Source organism: Carettochelys insculpta, chromosome 8 (assembly GCF_033958435.1).
Source record: "Carettochelys insculpta isolate YL-2023 chromosome 8, ASM3395843v1, whole genome shotgun sequence".
Classification (NCBI taxonomy): Eukaryota; Metazoa; Chordata; order Testudines; family Carettochelyidae; genus Carettochelys; species Carettochelys insculpta.
In genome coordinates this window covers 48,199,772-48,222,421 of record NC_134144.1, presented here as the reverse complement: position 1 = coordinate 48,222,421, position 22,650 = coordinate 48,199,772, and the positions used below count along the sequence as shown (strand labels likewise).

At 44.3% G+C, this 22,650-nt stretch overlaps 1 protein-coding gene across 3 annotated transcripts in view; it reads right to left on the bottom strand.

Moving 5' to 3' along the window:
• The window catches only part of CACNB4 (calcium voltage-gated channel auxiliary subunit beta 4), a 209,873-nt gene that overhangs the window by 57,974 nt on the left and 129,249 nt on the right, over positions 1 to 22,650 (bottom strand). For all 3 annotated transcript variants that reach the window (XR_012646361.1, XM_075000752.1, XM_075000753.1), the window contains 3 exons: positions 13,484 to 13,603; positions 10,070 to 10,192; positions 6,542 to 6,672 (listed from right to left, as the gene is read on the bottom strand). Coding sequence is in view for 2 of the 3 variants with exons in the window: in XM_075000752.1 (XP_074856853.1) it covers positions 6,542 to 6,672; positions 10,070 to 10,192; positions 13,484 to 13,603 (374 nt within the window). In the remaining variant the exon portion in view is untranslated. The remainder of the gene's footprint in view (positions 1 to 6,541; positions 6,673 to 10,069; positions 10,193 to 13,483; positions 13,604 to 22,650) is intronic.

Below are 22,650 nucleotides of genomic sequence, written 5' to 3'. Positions count from 1 at the left end.
CGAGAGTAAAACTATTGGCTTGTTAAGATTGGACTCCGGAGAGACTTTTTTGAACAAAGGCTGGGTGCAGCCTTAAGGTTACCGCCTCCTTTGAGAATACTGTGCAGTACGGCGTTGCCATCACTGCCGCGAGCGAGCTCACCCTGCTGGCTGACATAGTTGCAAGGAGGAAGGTTGTTTTTATCGTAAGGAGACGTATGGGAACTGTGGCTAATGGTTCAAAAGGTGGACCCGATAGCGTGCTGAGCACCAAGCCCAAATTCCACGATGGTAGAAGCGGTTTCCGAGGGGGTACAGGTTTACCAGCCCCTTCAAGAACCTGGTAACGATAGGATGGGCGAATACCATGGGCCCTTCCTCTGTATGCCGAAAAGGCTGATATAGCGGCGAGGTGGACCTTAGCGAGGATAGAGAAAGCCCGCCTCTCTTGAGGTCCAATAAGTATTCTAATATTACAGGTATAGGAACGTCAAGGGGAGCTAACTGCTTGGTGGAACACCAGGCTGTGAAACGAGTCCATTTGTGCTTGTAAGTCCTCCTGGTGGAGGTCCTTCGGCTACATTCCAGGACTTGTTGTGCTCCCTCTGTACATGTGCTCTTTAAGGAGCTGAGCCATGGATTAGCCATGCTTGTAGGTGCAGACCTTAAGGGTGCGGGTGCACTACGGACCCTTGAGCCCGCAGGAGTAAGTCTGGCGCCACCGGTAGAGGGAGCGGTGGGCGGTCCAACATGCGCAGAAGCAAGGGAAACCATTGCTGCCGATCCCAAGCGGGACTATGAGTATCGTGCGAGCTGTCTCCCTTCCGACTTTGTGCAAGACCTTGCGGATAAGCACTGCGGGGGAAATGCGTAAAGTAGGGAGCCCTTCCATGAAAAACATGAAAGCGTCCCCCAGGGACCCCCGCCCCACTCCTGCTCTGGAGCAGTGCTGGGGACACTTTTTTTTTTTTTTTTGTACTGGGTGGCAAACATATCAATCTGGGGAAACCCCCATGTACGAAAAATGCGCTGTAGCAGATCGGAGCGGATCTGCCATTCGTGCGTGATTGCAAAGTGCCTGCTCAGCTGGTCTGCATTCACGTTGTGCGCGCCCGGCAAGTATGAGGCTTTCAACGTTATGTTGTTGGCAATGCACCGATTCCACAATCGGAGTGCTTCCGCACATAGGGCACGGGATCGTGCTCCTCCTTATCGATTGATGTAGACCATAGTGGAGGTATTGTCGGTATTGAATCCCGACTACTTTGCCATGCAGGTAATCTCGAAAATATTTGCAGGCGTTGAACACTGCTCTGAGCTCCAGTATGGATATGTGCAGTGTCTGTTCCACAGGGAACCACAGCCCTTGCATTACCTTGTCACCGATGTGCACTCCCCATCCCATGTGGGAGGCGTCGGTAGTAAGAAAAGTAGAAATTTGTGGTTGGTGAAAAGGCACCCCCACTAGCAGATTCTCGGGGTTTTCCCACCACGCCAGGCATCTGCGCACCTCTGTTGTGGGCGACACCACCCTGTGGACAGTGTGGGATGCCGGTTTGTAAACACTCGCCAGCCAATGCTATGGGCTTGACATGTGCAGCCTGGCATTCTGTACCACAAACGTTGCTGCCGCCATATGGCCCAGCAGCTGTAGGCACGGTAAGATCAGCACCGTGGGGCTGTATGTAATAACTTGCACCAGCGAACTGATTGCGCGGAAGTGGGCGTCAGGTAGGTACACCCTTGCTGTGATAGAGGTTATGCGTGCCCCTATGAACTCTATATGTTGTGTGGGTTCGGACTTCGACTTGCAAGGTTGATGACTAGGCCCAGCGAAGAAACGTGTCCGCTGTGACACATATCATGCGTGAGACCTCTGCCTTCGAGGTCCCTTTTAGCAGGCAGTCACCCAGATATGGGAAAAATAAACACCCCCTGTCTGTGCAGGTAGGCTGACACTACTGCCAGGATTTTGGTAAGACTCTGGGGGCCGAGGAGAGGCCAAACGGAAGAACCCTATGCTGGAAGCACTCCTGGCCGACCGTGAAGCAGAGGAAGCGTCGGTGTGCCGGGTGGATTGTTACATGAAAGTAAGCATCTCGTAAGTCGAGTGCTGCAACCCAGTCTCCATCGTCCAGTGCGATGAGTATCAAGGCAACTGTGATCATCTGAAACCGTTGAGGCCCTGAAGATCTAAGATGGGCCTCCGGTGTCCCATTTACTTCTCCGATAGGAAGTAGTGTGAATAAAAACCTTCCCCAGGAATTATTCTGGCACTCTTTCCACCGCACTTGTGAACATAAGATGGGTCACCTTGTGCTTGAGCCTTGCCTCGTGGCAGCGCCCCTGAGGTGAGGCCTGGTGGGAGGCTTCGTCAGTGGAAGCAACTGGGAGGGGATCGCGTAACCGTGGCTATGATCTCCAGCGCCCATATGTTTGTGGTGATCTTTTGCCATTGGGAGTGGAACGGTCTGAGGCGATGATGGAACATGAGATGAGAGTGGCATTGAGCGAGGGTATTGATAGTGCAGCCCCCAGCATACCCATCAAACTTGTTGCCTTTGAGGCCTGACCCGAGGGCGTACGGCTTTGTTGAGAACGTCGCCTAGGGGTTCTGTACTGTTGCCGCTATTGATAGCGCCTGTGGCCGTAGCCCCGTTGATATTGAGCACGCGTTGGTTGTAAGCGTGGCGTCTTTGCTGAGGATAAAATTTTTCGCTCCTGTATGGGGGAGCATAAATGCCCGAGCTTCTAAGTGTAGCTCTCGAGTCCTTACTGGAGTGAGGGACCGAGTCGGTTGAGTCTGCAAAACAGCTTTTGTGTATCAAAGGGAAGGTCCACGATCTTCGCCTGTAGGTCCCTCGAGATGCCCGATGTCTAGGGCCAGGATTCTCTATGCATGACTACTGCTGTAGCCGTTGAGCATGCCGCCGTGTCCGCCACGTCCAGGACAATCTGGACTCCCATCTGCGATGCTGCGTAGCCCTCTTGAACAATCGCCTTTAACACTGGCTTTTTGTCTTCCGGGAGTGAATCCTTGAGGGGAGTAAGCCCGGAGTAATTATCAAAATTATGGTTTGCTAGGTGTGCTCATAATTTGTCATTCTCAATAGCAGGATAGGAGAGGAATATACCTTCCTGCCAAACAGCTCTAGCTTCTTAGCATCTTTGTCTGATCCCCCGATTTGTACTGAGAAGCCTTTGACCTCTGCTGGGACGACCCGACCACCAAAGAATTTGTTGTGGGTGACTGAAGAGGAACTTCATGCCCTCTGCCAGGATGAAGTATTTCTTATCTGCTCTCCCATTCGTAGGCGGAACAGAGGCTGGAGTCTGCCATATAGTAATGGCTGACTCCAGAACGGCTTCGTCCAGCGTAATAGCAATTTTGGATGAAGCCGGGGGTCTCAGATTTTCCAGGAGTTTGTGATGTTTCTCTTGCACCTCTGCCATTTACATGTCATGTGTGAAAGCCACCCTTTAAAACAGCTCCTGAAACTGTTTAAGGTCATCCCGGGGAGAGACATCCCCAGGGGCCATGGCCTCGTCTGGGGAGGATGAGGAGGAACCCCTAAGGTAAACCTCCCTTGAACCCTCGGGTTCCCACGGGCGATGACACACTTGCTCGCTGGAGGACTGTGAAGGAAAGTCTCGGAATTCTAAATTTAACTCCCCTTGAGACAACTGTGTTTCCGATCCCCGATCGGGAGCGCCCACGGGGGTATTGAGCGGCCGGGGGTGGGGACCTGCCCCTGGGTGCAGGCCTGTGGTTTATCTGTGTCCAGCCTGATAGGGACAACCATGGCAAGGGTCCAGAGATGGAGACCTGAACCACTCACAGGGTGTGTACCCCCGATGTCTGGGAGAGCAAGACCTCCACGCCGACACTGATAGAGGTGAAACTGGCTTGTGACAGTACTCCAGGGGGATCCAATCCCAGAAAATGGTGAAGGTGGCCCAAGCCGTGGTGACATCGGTTGGAGGAATGGAGAAGGCGTTTTTTTTTTTTTTCTTTTTCCCCTGATGGGCCGGTGGAGAGACAGGCCTTTGGTGCGGCGTGTGTATCACAGGGGGAGGGCTTGATGCTAACAGCAGCGCAGCCCTGTCCAGACATGGACTGCGGTGCCGGGTTTTTGATGTTGCCTTGCCCCTCCGCTGCGGGGCTGGCACCGCCCCCTCCCCTGCCGGGAATCTCGGCCCCGCTGTTAGCGCCGCGCTCGGCACCGTCAGCTGCGGTGCTGCACGGGTATCCCCCTCCGGTGCCTGCAGGCTCCGTGCCTGGCACCCCTGCACCGCTGGTACCATGGGGGTCTGTGCCGCCTGTGACGGTGCCGCCGCCTGAGGATGCAGCTGGGAGCTGTGTGCTCCGCTCGTCCTGCTCGGTGCAGATGCAGGGCAAGGATCGAGCCAGGGAGGGAAGACGGCTGGTAGCTGTGTGCTCCGCTCGTCCTGCTCGCTGCAGATGCACGGCAAGGATTGAGCCAGGGAGAGTTCCCTCCGTTTCTGCACTGAGGGGCGGGGGGGTCAGAGCACAGTGAGAAACGCGGCCGGGTAGCCTGCAATTCCTGCAGGTGTCGGATGCCTTCGCTATGCCCCACGGAGGCCAGCATAGCTTCACAGTATGACTCACGCTGTGTAAAAACCTGAAGAGGCCATTGTGGTGAGTCCTTTATTGTTAAGAGGGTACTTAGCACTTAATCCGTGCCTTTCCTCCTCAAAGAGTGAGCACCAGCCTGCAGCAGTGGGAGGCCTAATGGCCTTTCACGTCCCCTCTGTTCTTCTCCGCTCCTCTGTTTTTCCTTTTTTTTTTAATTGTTTAATAACCGAAAAACAACAAATTACACGTGGAAAAAAACCACTAAGTAATCTGACTCTGGCCGTAGCCTGAGCGGATTCCGTCTGCAGCCGATGGCGGTTGAGAAGGAACTGGCGGGGACCAGATCATGCACGCGGCCGGGGGCACGCAGGGGGGTGGCACGTGCCGGCGCATGAGCGATCCAGGAGAAACTGCTGGAAGATTTCCGATCTGCGGCGCCGGGCGAGCCTGACACCTATTGCGGAGCACCCACAGAGACCACTCGAAGAAGAAGTCTATTTTGCTATATAGCTAGTGGATGGTGATTAGCGGTCAGAGCTGTGGCTCTCAGGTCTTTACTCAAGCTTGTGCTAATCAAGAATTTTGCACCACTTAAATTGAGGGGTTGGGAGACAAGGAGACAGGCTGGGGACAAAAGTGGAGAGGCAACCTGAGGTGAAAAGCAGTGGAGCCAGCCAGAGTGATTACTCTGTTAAAGAGCTGTAATGAGATTGGAGTGCTGCAAAACTGCCTCTATGCTGTTCCCAATGTGACAATTTTGTGATGACTCAGAATGAAAAGCGTATGAGGCCTTGAGACAAAAATCTAAAGGCCCAGGCATGATTGCTGATTTGATCTAAGCCTGCATGAGCTCACACTGCTTGTCCTCCTTGCCAGAGGTTCTCAACCGTGAGTTTGTGGGTGAAACCTGGAGACGCAGCACCCCTCATGGTGCTGAAGCCAGGAGCAGAGGGCTGATGCCCCCATTCCCACTATCCCCCCAAGGCTAAAGCTGGGAGCAGTGCAGACCTACGTGGGGTAACAGCTAGGGGCAGTTCAAGCTTAAACCTTGATCCCTGGTGTGCTCCTCCCTCTCCCCCACAGGGGGTGGATACCAGGAGCAAGTGCAGGGCTCCCTTCCCCCCACTACGTTGTCGTGACAGGGAACTGCAACTCTGAGCTGCTTCCTCTCTGCCCCCTACCGAAGTCCTGATGGGCAGGGTGGAGGGAGCACTAGGGTGACTTACCCAGAGCTGGGCACTCCTCCCCACCTCACACTTTTGCCTCTCTTCAGACTCCCACTCTCTAGCCAGGTCCTACATGGAAGGCTGGAGGCAGGCAGTTCATGGCTGCTGCTCCTCTGCCTGGTAATGCCATGGAGTAGGCATCTGTCTCATTCCCCAGCCTGATGCTGAGGCCTGGAGGTGTGACTGCTCAAGCACACGGTCAGAGCTGCCCAGTCAGGGACCTGGCTCTGGGGTCAGCTGAGTAGCCACTGGCACAGAGTCCCAGACAGGTGGGTGGGTGGTGATTCCCTCCCTGGACTCTGCTGTCTGAGCTGGCCCAAGTGCCTTCTCGTCTATGAAAATAGACATCACATTATGCCTGTGCCCAAGGATCCCCCTACCTGGCACTGAACCCCAAGTTCCTCCACCATTCCACTGGGCTCTGGCATTTTTATAGCATGTTGAAGGAGATTCCAGACAATGTTGAGAACCACTGCTCTACACTTTAGCTACTATCCTGCAAGACTTATATTTCCAAGTTTATCCCTGTAGTTCTCCTATGCCTTACATTCAACAGAGACAGTGAGATGTAAGATGCCTACCATTTTCTACAAATGTGCATATTTTAACCTGCTGTCCATTTTGATACATAACACTTTTTAGACCGATAAAGACTGAGGAATACACTAAAGCAAATCAGCCGAACTTCACTAATATCACTCAACATTTGCTGTTTTGAAATAGCTAAGGACAATCTTACCCTCCATGGAAACGTCCTCTCTTCTGCTCCTGCTGAATTCGGATATTCTCCAGCCTAAGTGGGCTCGGAATGAAACCAATCTCACAGCCCTCTTTAACCAGCCTTCCTATCCACCAGTCGTTGTTATATTTCTGTAACACACAGATTATTGACTTCACTCACAAATGCTACCTATCCTTGAGCTATTTGTTATCAAAAGCCTTTACTCCCACATTACTCTTTGAAGGCCAGTATTTCTGTTGAAAGTCGATCATTGGCCAAATTGTGTACATTTAATTGAGCCAACAGGAGGGTGCCATAATGAGCGCTCACAAGACTTGTATATGACCACTCGATGGATACAGCCCACACTATAAACTAAACTATCTCTAAACTATCTCAGCCTTGATATAGCCAGTCAAACTCTATATTCATTCTCCATGTCCTGGCATGACTTTTCTGCTGACACCATCAACAAATGTGTAAACTTGTGCCAAAGATGATGATGGTTTGGGAGACTGTTACACTATCTAACACTCCAATCTCTCTGGACCATCTTTTGTCTGTCTTCTGCAGCCTTATGCTGCAAAAATGTCCAAATCATTTGGATATATTTTATTGTTAATTTAAGAAATTTTATTTACAGAAATTTTCATACATTTCTCAAAACATAATTTATTGTATTATAATCTTTTAACATTTAATTAATTGAAAGCTTGGTCCAAACTAGACTATAGTGACACAGAGTGATGCCATGGAAACATAAGATTTGGTCAAACTGTCTGGTGACAGGACTTTTTAAGCAATCCCTTTTAAAGATTTATAAATTGTTCTCATTTAGGTCTTGGTAAATTGATCAGATTACATTTTTAGCAATTTTGGAATTTTTTTTTAAAAACTGCAATTTTTTGTCAAGAGCTCTTGGCACCAAATTTCAAAACGAATGTTAGTTTTCCTACAGAGGTTATACACAATTAAACCTAGTGTGAATGAATCCCATTTTAACAATTTCAGAAAAAACAAAGCCACAGATCTGTAAAATGAGTGAGGAAGAAGCCAAGTATACCCCCATCAGTTCCCTGGCCCCAAACTCTCAGGCACTTAAATTTATACTTGGTCAACCAAATAAATACATTCTGAAGCTCCTATTTGAAGTCAATGAGATTTGCATAGGCTCTGGACACATTAAAAGGAATCAGACCTTTTATTTAAAGGCCCAATTTTAGACTCCCAAATTTGAAATTTTGGCCTCAGTAACTTCCCAGCAGGAGTGTACTTTTCTTCACCTTCCTTTTCTGTGGTTTTCATTATCCTTTGTTATGTACTATTATGACATGCTAGTTTAAGAACATAAGAATGGCCCGAACAATGGTCAATTTAGCCCAGTATTTTGTCTCATGCACTGACGCATGCCAGAGCTTCAGGGGAAGGTACAGAACAGGGAAATTATGATGTGATCCACCCATCTTCCACTACTGGCTTTTGGTGATCAGAAGTTTAGGGCCATCCTGCACATAAGATTGCATCCCTACCACCTTGATGCACATATCATCTATGAGCTTATCTAAACTTCTTTTTTGAAGTATTTATTTTGGCCACTGCAACATCCCATGGCAGTGAGTTCTGCAAATTAACTGTGGATCATGTGCAACAGTACTTCCTTTTGTATGTATGAAAGCTACAACCTTTTAATTTCATTGGATGGGCCTTGGTTTTTGTATTCTGGTTCACTTTTTCCACACCATGTATGGTCTTATAATCCTCTATTATCATTTAGCCATCTCTCTTCTAAGCTGAACAGCCCTAATATTTACTTTGCACTTGATGAATTTAATCTGTCATTTTGTTGCCAACTCACCCAGTTTTCAGAGATCCCTTCAGCTCCCTGGAGTCTGCTTTGGATTTATCTTTAATAATATTAATAATAAATAATGATAATAAAATAATAAAATTTTCCCACTTCACCGTTCATTGCCTTTTTTTGATCAATAATTGATATGCTGAACAGCACAGGTCCCAATACAGATCCTTGGGTGACCCTGCTATTCACCCTTCTCCATTATGAAAACTGATCATTTATTCCTGACTGTGGCCTGGTGACTGTGTAGCCTAGTGGCTAGATCACAGAGTAGGCAAGTTAAAATGGGGGTGCTGATCACCTGGCTTCTGCGTGCCTGGCCCAGGAATGCTGGGCAACTCCCTAGCTAGTCCCTAAGTTTGGGGTATGCCCCAGTAGTCCACATGTTCTGCTTAGCTGGGGTCTCTAGTGGGTTCCCCCTCTTCCCAGAGGGGTAAGATGGGGGCTTACTCGCTCCCATAGCTGCCGTGGTTCGTGTACTGAAATTGCTGAACCTACTCCTGTATCCTTGCCAGTCTGCCCCAAACTGAGCCAGGCTCCTTCCTTTTATCCTCCCTCCATGAGGCAGAACTAGTGGGGCCCAGAGAGCTGGGATGCCAGGCCCTCTTTCCTTCACTCCCTCATGCTGCCATTTGCTTCCTACCTTTCAAATAGTTACTGATATAAGAAAAGGCCTTCCCTCTTATTCCATGGCTACTTAGTTTGTAGAAGATCCTGTGGTGAGGGAGCTTGACAAAGGTTTTCTGAAAATTCAAATACACAATACTGACCAGGCCTGATGACACGGGGTAGGGGCAGAGGGGACGCAAAGGGGCTGATTGCCCCACGGCTCCTTTAAAGTGCCATAGTAGCACTGCTCCAGCTGCACAAGGCTGTGAGGGTGGAAAGCCAGTGCCATGGTCTGGGGGCACTGAGAGCTGACTGATCTTGGCCCCACCCATCCCACTACTGGCCTCACCCCTTCCAGGGCACAGAGCTGGGCACCCCTCCCACCTTGCCCCAGGACTCACGCCGGCTGTTGGCACTTCAAAGTTTGATGCTTCAAAGTTGTATGGGGGAAAATTAGCCTGCATAGTCACCGCAGCACTTCATTAGTAATCTCCTGTGGCTCTGATTACCATGCCCCCTTCAAAGCTGGGGGCAAGTGTAGACACAGCCACTGTGACTCACAGTGTAAATGAACCCTATGTCTCAAGCCAGAAAGCTTTCCTGCCAATACTTTTTTCCTACTCTCTTATTCTAAGCCCTCTCCCTCTTCTACAGACCCTCTCTACAAGGCTGCACGTATGCCTAGTGTAAGCTGATCTAACTCCATCATTTGGCTCAAGCTGTCCTTTCCACTCCCAATCTATCTTCAACAGTCTCAATCTCACGGCTTTAATGAAGAACAAAATCTAAATCCATCCAGTTCAAGTGGTTTTAAAAATTATTAAGACATGATCTCCATTCCACGCTTTCAAGACCTGACAAAGAATTAGTAGGTTCAAATTCTTAATAGTACAAGATATAGCTTCATGACACTAGAATCCTGATAAAGACAGAATGATCTAGGATGTTATTGCTAATCAGACAGATGCTCTGTGTAACACTGGCTGCATTTCAGCTTTCCTTTTCGTCTTGCGAGGCTCAAATCTGACTGCTTAGGTTTTAGACGTTGGCAGGTCAGAGGAATAATTGCAGGCTGTGGTTACCTCTTTAATGTGTAGAAAGTCCTTGGCATCAAAAGAGATGGCAGTGCTTGGGACAGGAACATCTTCATCCAGTGCCCCACAGTAACTCACATTAGTCTTAACTGCAAACGCCACAGGTTTAGACTAGGAATAGAAATACATGGCACAAGCACATTACAGAAGTGCTCTTGTACTTTTTCGAGTCAAGACTTAGTGTACTGACTGATTCAAATTATAGAAATGTACTAGTGGTACCTTAGCACATACAGCCAAATTCGGGCCTAATGGAATTAGTTACAGCTACCACACAATTCAATGGAGTTGTGCTTGCTTACATCAGGTGCAAATCTGAACCATGTGATTTGCTACAAGAGAAATGATCTATCGCTATCATCCTCTTGTAGGACAATTCAAAGGAAAGTTATTCCCCTGTACACAATATATCCCATGAAGTATGATACACTAGGTAAGGAAATTCTTCCTTTGCAGAGATTGTTTTGTGTCCTAAGGCATGAGATGTGATTGAAGATCCCACATAAAGTGTAGGCCAGTGCTTTTCAAACTTTTTTTTTTCAATAAAATACCCCATTTTCAAAAAAATATATAAATACCCTCACTACCTACAATTTTCAGACACACCAATTCTTTTTTACCATTGCAACACATTTGTTTAAACAACTTAATTGTAAGGCCGTTTCTACACAGGCCACTTTCTCTGAAAGTGGCATGGTAATACACGGCCTGAAATATGCTAACAAGGCACGGATACAAATTCCCCGTGCCTCATTAGCATATGGTCACGTGATTTGGAGTCCGGAAGACCGTTTAGAAGCGTGGCCCTGGAGGAGCTTCCAGAAGAAGTTCTATGATTCTATGATTCTTCCGGAGGCCCCTTCTTCCCAAATATTTTCGGAAGAAGGGGCGTCCAGAAGAAGGACTTCCTTCCGGAAGCTCCCCCAGGGCCACGCTTCTAAGCGGCGTTTTGAAGTCTGGAAGAACGGTCTTCCGGACTCCAAATCACGTGACTGTATGCTAATGAGGCGTGGGGAATTTGCATCTGTGCCTTATTAGCATATTTTGGGCTGTGTATTACCATGCCAGTTTCGGAGAAAGTGGCCTGTGTAGAAACAGCCTAACTGATTGGTTTGAAGAAATTGCCTATTGGCAATAAATTTACCATCACACTTATGATTGTACAAACAGGATAAATAAAAATTAGATAAAAGTCCAATTTTTTATTCATGAAAAAGGTTGAACAACACTGAGTTAATGTACCCTCTGGAGAGCTCTATGTACCCTTGGTTGAGTACCACTGGTGTAGGCTATAAAGTATCCTGGAAAACCATATAAAGCTCCAAGGCTTGATTAATTCCTGCTGGTGTAAAATGGGCTATATACCCTGAGTAGCATGAAATTTTTCAGGAACACAGCATCACAAGATACCTACAAAATTCTTTCCAAGCCTTGCCTAAGAGTTTTTCAAAAGTAGATAAGTGACCGAGACAGTGGGGTGCCCAGAGAAACAGGGAGGCATGCTGATTCAGACTAAGGAAAAGTCATATGGAATTTAATAGCGAACCCAAGAGAGTTCTACACAAATGTAACAGGCATTATAGGAATTAATCCACAAACAGAGTTTAGAGACTTAGACAGCCTTTCTACTGGCTTTCTTAAACTACCAACAGCAGGGATAGAATTTTCTATTAAGTTCTCTAGGACATTTAAAACCGAATAGAAAGTGTCTCATTTTAACAAGGTTTGTAAGGTTGGGAACCTCTCACAGCAAGGTCCCAATCATGCTCAGAAGTTGGCCATCACTTAAAGAACTCCTGGAAAAATGTGGTCATGAAAACATTGCCTGTTTTCCACTGATAGGAAATCTCTATGGCATGTATCTAACCAGACTCCCAATTTATTTTATTGGCACCCCTATCAATGTAGTATCTGAATGCCTGACCTCCCTGTCAGAATGCTGATCATCTGCAGCCTCCTTCTTTAGGGGTGAATCAGGCAATCAACATTTTCACAAAACAAACAAAGGACTCAATTGAAACCACCGGGTCATAATATTGTATCTGAATATATTGGTACAATTGCAATTGGCATCAATAGCACTCACAGGCACACATCACAGGGTAATGGGTAGAAGAATCCAAACCAAATTCACAAACATTGCTTAAGTGTTTATAGCCTGAATTTTGTTATGTAGCATTTGCATATTATTTCGGATAGGAAATTTTACAGCATAGAGCTGGGAATTTGTTGTATTATACTTATGTCTAGTTCATCTACAGTGCACCTGTAGGGCAACCAGCAGGACCAGATCCAAATTCAGAACAGCTAGGGTCAGAGTTGCTCCCCACTGTGACACTCTGGGTGCAGAAAGTGGGGACCAACAAAAACCTTAAAAATGCCTCGCCTGTAAAGACTCTCCTTAAAAAACTGCCCAAGGTCACAGATTCCCTGACAACACCCAAGTGGGAAAAAAAAAAGCTTTAACCCAGGAAGACACACTTGGGACGTCTCCCTGTGGGGTACCCCAAGCTCTTAACCTACCCTCAGGAGAGAGCTTAGAAACAAAGATCTGTGATCCGATAGCTGACCTTTCAGTGTACGGCATGAATATGCACAGACCCTTCTCAAAACACAGGAATGAGATCATTGCCTTAAAAAAGTAATTTATTCACAAAACAAGAGAACATAACTCAAATATACTTGTTGCAGCACAGAGAATTACTTGCCTTGGATTTAGCTTAGAGGTTACAGGATACAGGGGAAAGAAATCATTAACCAGAGCAACTCCACACCAAGTCCCAAAAGAACAAATACACTGATCACGTCTAACTAAACATTTCCGATCTATTTCCATATCTATGGCTGATTATCAGATAGCCAGGATATTTATTGGATTCACTCCAGCTGCTTCAGAACAATCATTTCTCTCTCTCCCTTTCGTATCAGCCACACAGACAAAGACCCTTCAGACTGCAATTGTTCTTAATTCGAAAGAGTTTCTCTCCCTTCCATTGACTTACCTGACCGAACCCTGCTGAGAGACCTCTGTTAATGCTATACTGGCATTCATTCATGACAGCTAGGCAAACTGTTATGAAAATGGTTTAGAAATCGCTTATGTTAGTTTCCTTTCCTTAAATAAATGAGCCAAATTTCACTCTCATTTATACATGTAGTACCCAACACACACAAGGCTGAATGGGTGTGACATCAGGACTTGGCTCTATATGTTAAATTGCATCTTTGTGAAAATATTTGGTATTTCCCCCTCTAACATCTTGCAGTTGCTTGCCAAACTATTTAGAAATTATATGATCACCATTATAAAGCCTTGTAGAATGAATTCTAACACTATATAAAGCTTGATGAGTCAACAAACGCCATATAACTTTGCTATTACTAAAGCTGAAAAGAATTTACCTTTGCTCTTTCGAGCTGAATAGCAGCTTGCTGTTCTCTCTCCTGGCGGATTGCTTCTCTGTCCTCTTCCAAAGATACATCAGAATCTGATGGCCTGCTTGTGTATGAATCTGCTGATCCCTAGAAAGAAGAACATAACATTAAGAAAATTATACACTGGGGAGAGGAATCCAAGTTAAATTCATAAAACATTGCTCAAGTGCTAACATCCTGAATTTTGTTATGTAGACTTTGCATACTATTTCTGATAGGACATTGTAGAGAATATAGCTAGGAATTTGAGAAGTTTTAAATATTTTTGTTTTTCTGCAAAACACAAAATTCCAAGGGAAATCTTCCCCTTTCTCAGAACTTTGTATTTCTTCTGGGCATACATCATAAGGCAATCAGCACTGAGCATAACACAACAACTTACTACAAGATTTAAATCATGTTTAGCCTTAGATTAAAGATCAGCTCTCCATCCAAGGTTACATCAGATAGAATCAGATTATTGTATGGCTCACGCTGTGGCTATACAACCCCTCCCTTTCAGAAGGGGCATGTAAATTATGTCTGTTTGAAAATGAAAATAATGCATGGATATGAATATTCAGCGCCTAATTTGCATAAAAGATGCCACCCTGGCTGTCGAAAGTGCTGATTTCGAAAGAAAAATAGCTGTGTAGCCAGCTTTCCTTTGAAAGAGTGCCCCAGTTTCGGAAGTACCCTTCTTCCCACTTTTTGGGGAAGAAGGGTGCTTTTGAAATCGGGGCACCCTTTTGAAGGAACCCTGGCTACACAGCTATTTCAAAATCAGCACTTTCAACGGCCCAGGTGGCCGCCATTATACAAATAAGGTGCTGAATATTCATATCAGTGCCTCATTTGCATTTTTGAATGTCCATAATTTACATGCTCCTTCTGAAAGGGATGTGTAGTGTACCATAGCCTCAATAAAATAACTTCTCTGTGTAACTATATTATTGATATATAACACTTCATGCAGTACCTCACAGCACTCGAATTATTCTATGCATTATTCCTAAACGCAAACGAGCATGACTCAAGAAGCAAAACAGACAATGTCATAATACTGTGGCTACACAGAACACTGTATATTATATTAGATAGAATGGCAACTTAGCCATTGTCTACATTAAACGCTCCATTTTCTCTACAATGTAATAAGGTCTTTGACAGGTCTGAAGCTGGACGGAAAGTAGTAAGGTTCTTCAGAGAATCAGAACTACAGGGTGGAAGTCGGAATTTTTGGCTCAAGTTTTCAAAAAAGCCTACAGCGTGGTTTGCCAACTCATATACGCTGTGAGTCTTGCCATATTTAACATCTCTCCTCAAGCCTCAGCCAGTAGAGTCATATGATTACACTTTCCTCTCAACAAAAGTTAAGTTTCTAATCCTTGTGGTACAGTGAAAGACTACAAAACAGGAAGCCTAAATACTCCAACCATAAGACAAACCTACCGCACAAATATACAATTTTTAAAAGCCCATGATTTTTATTCCAGTCTTGTGATTTTGGAATCTTTAGGGTTGACAGTACTACGAAAGCAACCCTTGACTTTTTGCTTAAAACCACATACTCAAATATATCTTTGTCATAAAATACACCCCAAATGATTTGCTGGTGGAAATGTCTGAACATTTATTTCCTCATAATCATTTATTACCTTACATTTGAAGCTTCAGCTGTTGTGGGTAATTGCTGCATAAGATTTGTGATTTCTCAATGGAGATGAAGATATCTTTTATGTCATTATTGCTTTGTTTTTGACCTAAATAGCGAACTATCTAACCAACATATATCCTGTAAATATTGGGTCTAGGGCATAAATTGTTATAATCAGTTTTTTTTCATTACTTAATCACACCTTTTCTTTAAAATTGCCCAACTTCGAATATCCCTTTGGGTATGTCCAATACTCACATCAGAGCACGGCTGATTGGGTTAAGGATAGCTCAGTGGTTTGAGCATTAGCCACATAGGGTTATGAGCTCAATCCTTGAGGAAGCCATTTAGGGGTCTGGGGCAAATATATTTAAAAAGTAAAACTTCAGTAAGAGTGCTTAGCCATACCAAGGGGACTGGACTCAATGACCTCTCAAAGTCCCTTCCAGCTTTATAAGATGTGACTGAATTCTGCTGTACTTAAGGGAAATTTATTTTTGAGAGTTCTGAGAATTACTACTGATTTCTCCTCAGTCTCTACTTATTTTACTTATCTAAGGTCGCTGTAAAATAGCTTCATACACAATAATATATTGAAATGACATCAGCATGGGATGAATAGGATACTACTTATTTCAGCAAAGATCAGTTTTTAAAAAGCTTTTTTTTTATGTACTCACATCTGATTTGGTTGAGTCATGAGTTAATTTAAAACTCATGTAAAAATTGTGATGAGACAAAATAGTCATCCATTTGACAAAAATAGATTGTTAATGGCCCTTCCGGATGAGCTGGTGATGTTTTTTTCAGTTTGAAAATGTGATCAGTTAGAAATGTACTTATTGTACTGTACTTATTGCTAAACACTTCACTAAATACAGAACATCTAGTTAATTAATGAGGCTGTCATATAAAATACTGTATTTTACAGCAATGTTCATAAACAGCGTGCTGTAGAGGTCCTGTGGGGGTTTTGCTTGTTACTGTACAACACTAGACCCAGATTCTGCACGGATAGGCTCCTATGCAGTCCTGTTGACTTAATTGGGTTATCTCATGGGTGCAAGGGTAGTTTTGTTTGTACAATTAAGATTCTAATGTTGTGCCTTTCTGAACTAAGAAATGTGCACCATATGAAAATAAAAAAATGTGTTAGTGAGACTAACTTATGCGATTTTATCTATGGTCTTATACCCTAAACATTATATTTATATGCTGATTTTTAATATGTTAATTGTCATTGCATTCAAGTTTGTAATACAAGACCTCAAAATATGTAACTGTGCAAATCTATCCATCATGTATGTTACAGAAATGCAGAATTTCAAACTGGAGTAAAATTAATTGTGGCTGTTGCTGGGTATTAATAAATTAAATTAAACAGAGATAAATCAAATGCCAGAGATAAATCAAGTGCCAAATTCTGAATCACTGAAGTCAGTGGGAGATTGTGAACTTCACTGGGCACAGGATCAAAAGTGTAAAGGGGAAGGAAGTTTCACAGAAAAAATATTACTCATATAAAACAAATATAAAAATAGAAATACCTCCTGTTCAGGAAATGGAACTATCATGTGCTTATCCCTTCCATGCAAGATTTTACTATGGACTTAGCATGCTTAGCATTTTGCAGGATCTAGCCACTACGAAGAAAATTCAATGTGCCTTTTGAAATCATTTTGAGGAATGAGTCTCCAATCATGCACCTCTTCATCCAAATGAAGAGTCATGCACATAGAAAGAAGATCTAATTTTGCTAAGCATCTGAGCTCTATTTTGTTTTCTAGATTCATACTATTTGCAAATACTTTGTTCATGCTTTTATTTACTTTACAAAATTAGGCCCCCATTCTGCAATTGAATGCATTCAGGCATGAAGGTACATCTATGCACATCTAATTGCAGAATCAGGACCACAAAGTCAGGTTGTTTATTACAAAGGAGAGTGTAAAAACACTACTGGATTTATATTGTGTCACTCAGCCTGAACAGTTGACTTGAACACTAGTACCATACATCCTGTTTCACACCCTTGCAGACCGATATATACTTCTTCTGGTTCACGTGTCATACATATCTCATGTCATTGCATAAAATGCATTTGGATTTATGTGTTTCACTTGTCAAATAACTTTCAATAATATGTTCTGCAAGACACTACTGGCATACATCAGGGGCATCTTATGATTGGTTGGTGCACCTGGAGAGAAGATATAGGAGGCTTCTCTCCGTTTCCCCGCCCTTCTATCAGGAGTCAGCAGTTTCTCTCCCAGTGCAATTTAGAGTAGACTTTAGACCTGAGGAAATCTCTGAAGTGCAGCAAGATGCAACTGTGACTTCTTCCATCCTCCTATCAACTCTGATGCACCTTTTGGAATGCGTCAGGAAATGGTGGGAGGAGACAACTTTATCCCAGCCAACGTTTTCCTCAACGTCAGACATTCTTAGCTTTTCTTAGCTTTAATCCCACTTTTTCAAGTATTGCAAAGGGGACTTAGTGAGGCTAAGGATCTGGCCCATGATATACAAATCAAACTTTACATCGTATTACCACCTGTAACAAGAGCTACTGGCAGTTTTATATAGCTGGACAATAAGCCCATTCACTTACTTAAAGATATATTTTCAGCTTCCCTCTGTCACTAATTTTCAGTTCCTTAAGTCACACCAGCAATAAACCAAAACAAAATCAATTCTTCGTTCTCATTAGCATATACAGTAAACCCTTGAAATACGTGGGTTAATGTGACTGCCACCTCTGAAAAGAGCAGTTTCCCAGTCCCCCAAGTGGTGGGGAGCTGGGAACCCAGCAGCAGCCTGTCTCCCCGCTCCCTTCCACTTGCAGAGCCAGAAAAGTGACCAGGGAAACTGACCAGAGCAGCAGCCTGGTTCCCAGCTCCCCATACCTTGCAGGATCCGGGAAACTGACCCGCTCATGACAGTTTTAAGACAGTTTTAAGAATTGTTGTAGCAGCTCAGACCACCTGTAGTCTAACTGCCCCAAAAGCCTGTCTTTGACAGTGGCCAGTATTATAGATATCTCCTTGGGGAGCAGGGAATTTTCTCCTCCCTTTATCTTATTCTTAGGCAATTGCTTGCTGGTTTATGTCCTGAAGTACAAGGAAAGGTATCACATATATGTTTTTACTCTTTTTTAGTTGCAAATATTCTTATTTCCTACTTAATACATTTTGAAAAAGAGATGTAAACGCCTACTCATTAGTATCTTCTGGTAGAGATAATGATCCATGGGTAGCTACACCTTGACCTGTATTATCCATTTATAATACTCCCATCACCATGGTGTCAAGGCACAGCACAGGCATGAGCAGATCCATCCCAAAGTAGAATTTGGCACAATATGAGCTAATGAGTAGAACTGACTGGAGGATGACAATTCACTTTTGCAGAGTGAGGTTTTGACATTTGTTTTCATTTTGCAATGGAAAAAACCATAAAATCTTTGTAACACTTTCACATAAAGGAAAATTGTGCCAAATTCCAGGAGCCAGGGAGGTAGGACTTCGCTTGTGTTCTATAAGCTTGTGGTTAAAACACTATCCAGGAAGGAGGGAAACTCACATGCAAGTCCCTATTCTAACTGATACACAGCAGAGCTTGAATTCTGTATTATTCCAAATCAACAGAACAGGGACTTCACACTGACTCTCCCACAATCCATGCCAGTACCCTACCTAGCAGGCTTGTTAGCTGAAGAACCTTTCTTGCCCCTACCAACAACTCAACTGAAAACACAACAAACGTTTCACTTAGACAAACATGTTCTGACCAATTGTGCCAGTAATTTTCCATCTATGATTTCAGTGGATCAGAGAAGTCATTATTTTTCTAAGGCCAAAGACTGCTTTGGCACAGTCCAATGAGCACGGTCAGAATGAGACTTATAGGAATCAGCAAAAAGTGTGTATCCTGCCAGCAAAGGCCAGGTCTCTGCTGAGATACAAGCCCATCCCTTGTAAAACTCTGTAAACTAGAGCAAACTAAACACCAATGTGCCAAAGACTAGCACTAGCCACTGACACACATGCTCTGTACTGGCTTGAGAGCTAGACCCACTGCTCTCCTTACACTCCTTTTGGACATAGTACATCTCAGGGCTTCCCTGAGACATTCTCCCTGGGGTACTTGAGCATCAAAGACATATCCTGCTTGTCTGCATTGTGGCTCCCAGCTATCCCTGTCATTGTTGTGCACCTGAGGGGGACGTTTAACCCTCAATCTCAAATCTCAGCTTCAAGGGAAATGTAACTATGTGTTTCTTCCCCTAATCAACTGAAAGGGAGTCAGAATGCAAGATGTAGCCACCCTCTGTTTCTAGTCTACAGGGGCTACAGTTAGAACCTTTGTCTGGCTTACTTCACCAACTTCAATTGCTGGTCAGCAACTTAAAGGAGATCCTTGGCAAAAGGAAAGTCAAATTTATATAATCAAATTCACCAGGCAACAGTGTAGACTATCATCAGTTTCAGTGTCCTGATTGTTTAAAGCCCCCGGAAAAGAGATCGATGGAATTGCGAACATATGGCCAACTATGTTACAGACAATGGTAACAATCACTTAATGTCTGCAAAACACTTGGAAGATGGAAGATATATATCACTATTAAACATTATTACTATTACTGCACAAGTAACAAACTCTCAACGGCAGCAGAAAGAAAAAACCTCAGTTTTCAGATATTAAAATAAAAAAACCACAATAAACATATACAATACATGATGGTAGGAATTGGCTTCCTTCCAAAATGTTGGAGCCCTACATGGCATAATATAATTCAACAAAAATGCACCTGACTTTGATAAGCCCAAGGCTAAAGGCAGTACCAAGGCCACTCTCATCAGCAATGGCACATGTTCATTACCCAGGCCCTTTTCAATCATGTGTTTTTTTCTTTTTATTAGAAAGTGTGTAAGAACAGAGTACAGTGCATGTCACAGAGATGAAATGAATGAACAGAGCACATGGGAGCCGAGGTGAGAGAGAATCTGTGGATGATGATGCAGTGAATGTAGTCCAGGCTGGCAAACTATAGCCTGTATGCCACATCTGACTCATCAGCCATTTTAATACAACCCTTGAGTTCCTTCAGGGGGAGTGGGGTCTTGGGCTTGCCCTGCTCCATATGGTTCCTGGAAGCAGCCATGTTTCCCACCTCCTGTTCTATGTGTAGGGGTAATCAAAGGGCCCTGTGCCTTACCCATGCCCCAGGTACCATCCCCATAACTCTCACTGGCTAGGAACTGTGGCCAGTGGGACCTGGAAGGGTGGCACTTCAGACAAGGGAGCAGCACACAGAGCCATCTGGTTGTGCCTCCACATAGGAGCTGGTTAGAAGGCCGACATCCCACTGCTTCCAGGAGCTGCATGAGAAGGTATGTGCCACCCAGAACTTGCATCCCTGAGCTCCTCCCCCAATTATTTGCTCCAGCCTTGATCCCCTCCTGCCCTCTGAACCCTCAGTCCCAGCCTAAAAGCCCCTCCTGTACCCCAACTTCATTATTTCTGGCCCCACCCTAGTGCCTGTGCACCCAGCTAGAAACCTCACCCGCTTCTGCGCCCTAACCCCGAACTTCCACAGCATTCCATATAATTTCCAAACCCTGATTTGCCCCTTAGGCCAGAAAGTTTGCTCACTGTGATGTAGAAACACAGGGGTTCATATCTTGACAATAATATCTTTTGGGGCTAATTCTGTATAGTTCCATATAGATTGCCTAGTAACTTCATAATACAGTTATACATGTTGAGGGTGCAGTTCCCAGGGCTTGCATCAATGGGCCATGGAAGGGCTGATTTGCACATCTCTGGAAGCACAAAGCCTGCTCTAAACCATACCAACTGGTAGTGTGAGGTGATTCTCGGTTCTTCCCCAATGTTGGTTGGTAGCTGGTCAGCAGAAAATCAGGGAGAGTTACAGTCATCTTTGTGACCCCACTCTACACGAACATGCCAAACACTAACAGGGCAATCCCAAGAGTACAACTCAGGTGACGTGAATCAGAAGAAAAGTTCTGAATGAGAAAGAAATTCACTACTAAAGGGATTGGAAAGAACCACAGAAAGGCCAACTGCAAGCAAGTAATTATCCGTGTTCTTCTGCATTCTGTGTGCTCATGCCCCAAGTGGCTAACACTAAATAGGGCAGAAACATAACCTTATAATTAGTGACTAACAAAAAAAAAAAAAAAAAGGTAGGCCTGATTCTCAGTATTCTGCCCTGACTCACTCTGAGTCAGATCAGGAAAACTCACTCACAGAAGGGAACATTTACTTTATTTCAGTGCCTCCTTTGGTGTTTGTTCCTAATAAGCTTAGCCATGTCTTGCATCTCCATTAAAGTAAATTACAATTGGAGAAGTACATCCCCTAGAAATGGAAGGGACCTTGGGAGGTCATCTAGTCCATTCCCCTGGCCTCTTGGCAGGACCAAGCACCCTCTCTGACATCTATTTGCCCAATCCCTAAGTGGCCTCTGCAAGGACTGAGCTCACAACCCTGGATTTAGCATGCAAATGTTCAAACCACTGAGCTATCCCTCCCCCTCCCTTTGCACATCACACCCTTCATCTCATCTCAATTTATACTAGGATTTTTTGTTTGTGTACTTTGTACAGTCCCAACATAAAAGCCCTAAGTTCAAGTCTGATTAGAGCTGTTTCGCACTACTTCAATAAAAATGGTAAACAAACAAATAATTTATATATAATCGTGAATAAATCAAATCATTATAATAATCTTCAAGGCTCAGTCACAAAACAGGTTTTAACACTGCAAAAGAAAAACTGTATAGGGCCTTGCTTATTGGATTTTTTGTTTCTGCTTTTAGGTTTGCTTTTATGGCGTTTCATTTGCTTAATGGAATACCAGAAAATGTACATTTATACAATGGGAAAAACAAATATGCATATTCTGTGCTTGCAGCATTTGTAGCACAATGTGGTCCTGGTACATGACTGAGGATCCCAAGTGCTATCACAATAAATGTTGCAAACTGGTTTTTCACCTCCACGGGTAGAAGAGAACAGCTGCTAGCATGACCACAGAGTGTAATGCAAATTATGTCAACACAAAGTACTAATTCAGAGAAGAATGAGAAGAACAAAAGTTTTAAACCCATTTTGTGTGTGTGTGTGTGTGTGCACGAGTGCGTGTGTGCGCTCTGAAATTGTATCGAAGGACCATTTAATTTTTTTTATTTACATTATGTCTCTGTCATCCATCAGATATTTTTGTATGAATCAGCTAGCAGCACACATCCATAATTTTACATGGCAGGAAGATCCCAGAATTATTCCTTTTACAGTGAGCCTTTTTTGGAGATAGTGCAAGAGTACTTTCCTTTCAAAATACAAAAACCTTACTGGGGTTGGGGAGTTTTGAGAGGCAATACCAAAAAGTTAACTAGAAGGCATATAATTTATTAATTAATCTGGTACACTGTATGCAAGGAACAGTTACCATAGGAACTGCCATATCG